This window comes from Ipomoea nil, unplaced genomic scaffold (assembly GCF_001879475.1).
Source record: "Ipomoea nil cultivar Tokyo-kokei standard unplaced genomic scaffold, Asagao_1.1 scaffold0804, whole genome shotgun sequence".
NCBI lineage: Eukaryota > Viridiplantae > Streptophyta > Magnoliopsida > Solanales > Convolvulaceae > Ipomoea > Ipomoea nil.
This window is the reverse complement of record NW_017617232.1, coordinates 2,870,555-2,876,923: the sequence shown is the minus strand read 5'-3', so window position 1 is coordinate 2,876,923 and position 6,369 is coordinate 2,870,555. Positions and strand designations below refer to the sequence as shown.

Here is a 6,369-nt window from a genome sequence, read left to right as displayed (position 1 = left end):
AACTAATTATAACGTTTAGTGCACTTAGTATTGATGCTCAGTGCAAATTTTAGTAATACATTTTACATGCACCTGTAATACATTTTACTTGCACTGAGATGCACTATATGAAACTCCTACTTGCACTTGTAATACATTTTACTTGCACTTCGATGTTCAATTATTTACGAAAATAACACCGCATTTTTAAAAAATCAGTATTTCTCATCATATCCCTTAGATCTAGCCACGTGGACAGATGACATGCGTTCTCATTTCTTTCCTAGGTGAGCAGTTCGCACCTGAACGCCATCCTCTCTCTCTCCCTCTATATATATATATATATATATATATATATATATATATATATATATATATATATATATATATATATCACTTTTAAAAAGTAAAAAAATAAATAAAGAGAAAGAAATTACTCCCTCCGTCCCGAATTGGTTGTCTTATTTGCTTTTTGCACGCTTTTTAAGGAATTAAAGTAAATGTTATGTATTTTCCAATTATGCCCTTCACTTTTTCACTTTTGGAAATAAAAGCAAAAGTCTTAAGGGTAATTTGGGAAAAAATAGAATGGTGGTGATGTTCAATTTTGAAAAGAGGACAACATTTTGGGACAAACTAAAAAGGAAAGTAAGACATGCAAAATGGGACAGAGGGAGTATATAAGTAGACAAACTAAAATTGATATTTTGGCTTGAATTTAAGCAAAGAATTTTTCCAAAGAAAAAAGAAAAGACAAACTCCATATGTAATTATTATACTAGTTCCACCAAAAAAAAAGAAAATTGTTTTTATTTTTATTTTATGTTATAGACTTACAGTGCATGTCTCTCTCACCTCTATATCTGTGTCGTCCATTCCCTTCACCATCATTTGCAATGTTACATACTTAGGAGCTTCATTCCCAGAGAGTTTCCTCATTCAATTCTAAAAAAAAAAAAGCTCTAAACCCTATAAACAAATTTTCATAAAAACAAAAAAGATCAGAATTCCAAAGCAAGAAAGAAAGTGCAGTCATCTATCTTTCACGCTCACCAACGTAGTAGTAACGATAATGGATAATATGGATTCTTCTTCCTCTTCTGCTCAAAACTGGCTTGCCTTCTCTCTTTCCAACCCCCAAACGCAACCCACTCCTCCCAATCCCTCTCCGCTCTCCTTCTTCCACTCCTTCAACTCCAACTCCACCAGTATCTCTCTCTCTCCCTCTCTCTCTCTTTCTATATATATAGATACATACATGCAGTAATATATATATAAAATGATATTTTTTAGGTGCAGTGGTGAGAGGCGAGGAAAATGGAGGCGGGGTCCTCGCGGGAGGTGGGCCGAAGCTTGAGGATTTCTTGGGTGGATCTGTGGGATCGTCGGCCGGCGGCGTGTGCTTAATCGCCGGAGAATCGGCGGCGGCCCCCGCAGCTGTTTCTGAGCCGGAGTTGTATGATTCGGAGCTCAAGAGCATAGCGGCAAGTTTCCTCCGGGGTTTTACGGCCGACCAAAATGATACCCAGAAGCAGCAGCAGCAGGCTGTGGCGGCGCCACCGCCTGATCCGCCGGCCAAGAAGGCGGCGGAGACTTTTGGCCAACGCACATCTATTTACAGAGGCGTAACCAGGTTATTATTATTAATTCCATAATTAACCACACTTAACTTAGCTCTCATACAATTATTATTATTATTATTATTATTATTATTATTATTATTATTAATTTCATGAGTTATATATGCGGATTTTGCAAAGAAGTCCTTGAATTTTAATGTTATTTGAATTTTAGGCATAGGTGGACAGGGAGGTATGAAGCGCATCTGTGGGATAATAGTTGCAGGAGGGAAGGGCAGAGTCGAAAGGGAAGGCAAGGTGCGTATTTTAAGGGGTTTAACACTTCCACATGCTAAGATGCGCGTTTAATTATGATATTCCATTCTTTTTTTTTTTTTTTTTTACTGATCATACTTATTATTAGAAGTGAATAATAATGAGAAAATTATGATATGGGGCTAATATAGATTCTTTGTATGGCATGTACGTGTGGCGAATGATTACGGCGTTGAACGATTATTTTCAATCATTTAATCATCCCAATTTTCAGTTTATCTGGGTAAGTATTTTTTTTTTTTTTGTAATTAATATATTTTTTTCAGTACATAAAAAAAAAAAAATCAAGATCTAATTTGTATATGTTTCTATTTTAAAATATTAGTTTATGTCTCTTTGCATTTTGCGGTGAATATGTGCTCATTCTATCATAGCTTATTAGATTCTTCATTCTTTGGATTCTCATTTTCTGACTTAAAAAAAATTGGGTTATAATTTGTGAACTTTAAAGTGCAAAATTATTTTTATTACATTTTTATAATATTTTTAAAAAATAAAATAAAACTGCAGGTGGATATGATAAAGAAGAGAAAGCTGCTAGGGCTTATGATCTTGCAGCGCTTAAGTATTGGGGACCAACCACCACCACAAACTTTCCGGTATTATTTAATTTCTACAATAAATTTTTTAAAAAAGAATTATTATTATTCACACTGAAACAATTGCAAATTAATTATTCTAATATTTTTGGGGGTTTGAAGGTATCAAACTATAAGAAGGAATTAGAGGAAATGAAGCACATGACAAGGCAGGAGTTTGTTGCCTCACTAAGAAGGTTAGAATTAGTAGAGAATTAATATTACATTATTATATTTAATAAAGATCAGATGCTAAAAAAACTATTCTAATTATGCAGGAGAAGCAGTGGGTTTTCTAGAGGAGCTTCCATTTATAGAGGAGTCACAAGGTCCCTCTTTTAATTTGCTCTATTTTTTCCCATTTGAAGTTATATATATATATATATATATATATATATATATATATATATATATATATATATATATATATATATATATGCTTTATTGAACATATAATATATAAAACACAAATATGCAATTGAACCATTAGTTTAAATTTTTAATTGAGTTCGAAACATGTTTTTTGATTTAATTTAGTATCAGATCGAGCCTAAGAAATGGCATTAAATTTTGTATTATGATAATTTGATTTAACATAAAAATATGTTAAAAACTGATTGAATCAGGCATCATCAGCATGGTCGATGGCAAGCAAGAATTGGAAGAGTTGCTGGAAACAAAGATCTATACCTTGGAACCTTCAGTAAGTCATTGCTACCTCATTTTAGGGTTTTAAACTCACTAAAATATAATAAAATCTATTTAAATATTATTAAAGCAAATAAAAGAGTAAGCTGATCTGAGGTATGTTTCTAATGTAAATGCGTTTTTAATTTGTTTAAATATTGCTACCCTACAAAATTTCAAATCAGAAAAAATTTGAAGAATATATTTTTAGGAAATATATATCACAATTATTATTATTATTATTTAAAAAAGAGTTGTAATTCAATGTAATTATTCATGTGGTTCATGCATAATTGAGGTGGGAAGACAGAAAGTGGCAGGAACTAGAAAACAATAAACTAAAAAATAAAATTAAAAAATGAGAAGAAAAAAAAAAAAGATGCACGTCTTTCCACACTACTGCCTTTCTACTATTTGTTGCCTTTGGCGGGGGATGCCCTAGAACCTGTGGGATATAATCCACCTACCTTCAATTCTATTATATATATACATATATAAAGGAAAATTCTTATCCTAATATGCTACATGTTCTTCACGTGGCTCTCTCTAAATGGTCTTTTGAGTGGTGACACACTGACACTGTCTAAAATTGTACAAATTTATTTTCTTTTTTGCTTCCTTTTTTTTTCCCCCCTTATTTATACGTAGTATTTATTTTCTGCATTTAAACTTTAGGTTCCGTTTGAAAAGCAATTATGGGAAATATTTTCTGGAAAATGAGTCATTTTTCAAAAAATATTTTGATTTCTTTGTGTTTGGTTGCATTTTGTAAAACATGGTATGTTTAGTTTATTTTCTAGAAAATTAAATAGAATTGTATGTTTAAACATTTTGGCGGAAAATGACTTCCCCCAAATTTTGACGGAAGTCATTTTCTACCAAAATGGCTTCATTTTCCCAGTTAACGGAAAATATTTTTCGTTCTGGCTTTTCCTATTGCATTTCTAAAAACATTTTTCAGAAGTTATTTTTTCGGGTTTTCAATCGAACCCTATTTGGGACCATTATCCCGGGTATAAATGAGAAAACCTATTGTTAGTTTAAAAAATATTTGGGTCCATTAGATGTATTCTATTCTCTTGGGAGAGGCCAGTAAATGTCAAAGTCTAGCATTAGGTGGCTGGGGATTGTTTGGTAGAGGTTGATAAAGGAAAAAGAAATCAAGTTCACAGCACCTAGAGTCTCGAAAATGTGTAGCGGTATAAAGAAATAATATATAGTTGTACATTCGCTGTATCTATAACTTTTTGTGTAGTGGTAACTGGTAAGCGTTTGATCCTAACATATCTGAGCTAATGGTGACTATATATGTTGTTGAATAGGCACCCAAGAAGAAGCTGCGGAGGCCTATGATATAGCCGCGATAAAATTCAGAGGTCTAAACGCCGTGACCAATTTCGACATTAGCCGCTACGACGTGAAAACCATTGGCAATAGTAATCTCCCGATCGGCGGGGTGAGTAACAAGCCCAAAACCTCATCGGAATCCGACGACCGGGACCAGACCTCGGCTTCCTCGTCGGTCTCATTTACGCCCCTACCGCCACCGCTACCACCTCCTCCGGCCCCTGCCTTCGCATTGCCGATCAAGAATGACTCCAATGACTTTTGGTCCATGTTAGGGTGCCACAACAATAATAATACCAAAAACCCTTGTCCCAGCCCGAGTGTTAATTTCCCGGGCCCCCCAAGCAGTACAAGTATACAAGCTCAGGGTACATATATCCAAGCGCAGAGTACACCCCTTTTCGGCATGGAAATCCCCTCGAGTTCCCACATCAACCAAGCCAACAACCACAACTTCACCGCCATGAATTTTCACCAGCAGCACAGCAACACCGGCGGCAGCCTATCCTCGTCGGCGGCTCCTACCGCCGGCGGCGGTTGGGGCAATATTCCGTCGTCTCTGAAGAACGATCTATCGGCGGCGTTTCAGACCCCAATTTTCAGCATGGAATGATCTCGAGGGTTTAGTAATGATGGGTTTTGGGTTTTAGGAAGTGGGTTGGTCAAAAAGAAGGGTTTTGCATGGCGAGAAAAGGGAGTCATCGAAATCATTTCACGGCAACAAGATGGCAGCTGCGTTTGCTACACAAATTCACTACTAACTTCGCACTTTTTACTGTTCTTCTTTTCTGGGTTTTTGCTTTCTGCTTTGCTTTACTGACATGATTATGTAGGGTATATTCGGAGAAAGAAAGCCACTTTGTAAAATTTTCCACCTTTTTATTTCTGTTTCAAACATATGTATAATGGAGCCCTTTTCAGCATGTTTGGTTCCAATAAGGCTCATCTATACATCCCTCTTTTCTTGGTGTTCAATTCGAATTCAATAGTTAGCATATGAGTTTATTCTATTTTTAGTTCTCCTATCAATTTCACATGCGTTATATTCTCTCTTAATGGTTACCTACCAGTCAACAACTATAAGCATACATTATATTTATAATCGATCGTTAGTTGTCTTATTTACTATTCATGAGTCAAAGGAACTATTTCTGTTTTACTCTTTTTTTTTTTTCTTTTTTTTTTTTTTTTTTTTTTTTTTGTGGGTAAAAACTTGTGTGAGAGCTAGTGCCCATGAGATGGATAGGTTTAAAATAAAAATGTAATATACTAGAAAATATAATACTAATCATGAATAAAGTGTTTATTACTTTATATATATGAGAAAATATAATACTTCTTGACGAAAAATGTAATACTTTTACATTTTGATTAAAAGTATTATATTTTTTCCTCAACAGTATTACATTTTTTTTTTATAATATAAGTAACCCCTTCGTTCCATTTAATGTTTCTGGTTTAGTTAACGAGGCTTAACTGAAATTATTTTTAATCCAATTTTTTCATAATATTAAGTTTAGTGTTAGTATACAAAATTTATATATTTACAAATTATCCTAAAAGTACTATTAAATACAAAAAATTAAAATTTTAAAATACTAAAGAAAATAAACAAAGAAGAAAGAGTTTGTTTGACCAATAAATAATAGTAGGACAGACAAAATGAGGTGGAGGGAGTAATAAGACAATCTCACACAATGAAAAGAGTGACTTTTATCTATTTAACTCAAACACACGATGATTATGCCATAAGTTTCAACTTTAATTCCACCGCACTATTTTTTTATTATTATTATTTTTTGAATACTATTGACTTTATTACAAGGTAGTATATGTTCTATACTTTCTCTAGCTAGGTATTATAATTCAAAAAGTCAATATCT

General features: G+C 33.6%; 1 protein-coding gene across 1 annotated transcript; it reads left to right on the top strand.

Moving 5' to 3' along the window:
* The first annotated feature begins 871 nt into the window (after positions 1–871).
* On the top strand, positions 872–5,467 carry LOC109177227 (AP2-like ethylene-responsive transcription factor AIL5). The gene is made up of 9 exons (XM_019326542.1): positions 872–1,187; positions 1,273–1,612; positions 1,774–1,856; positions 2,089–2,097; positions 2,385–2,473; positions 2,576–2,649; positions 2,731–2,781; positions 3,079–3,155; positions 4,462–5,467. Exons 1-9 carry the CDS (start codon positions 1,052–1,054, stop codon positions 5,097–5,099), a joined length of 1,497 nt encoding a protein of 498 aa, XP_019182087.1. The 5' UTR covers positions 872–1,051; the 3' UTR covers positions 5,100–5,467.
* The last annotated feature ends 902 nt before the right edge of the window (positions 5,468–6,369 follow it).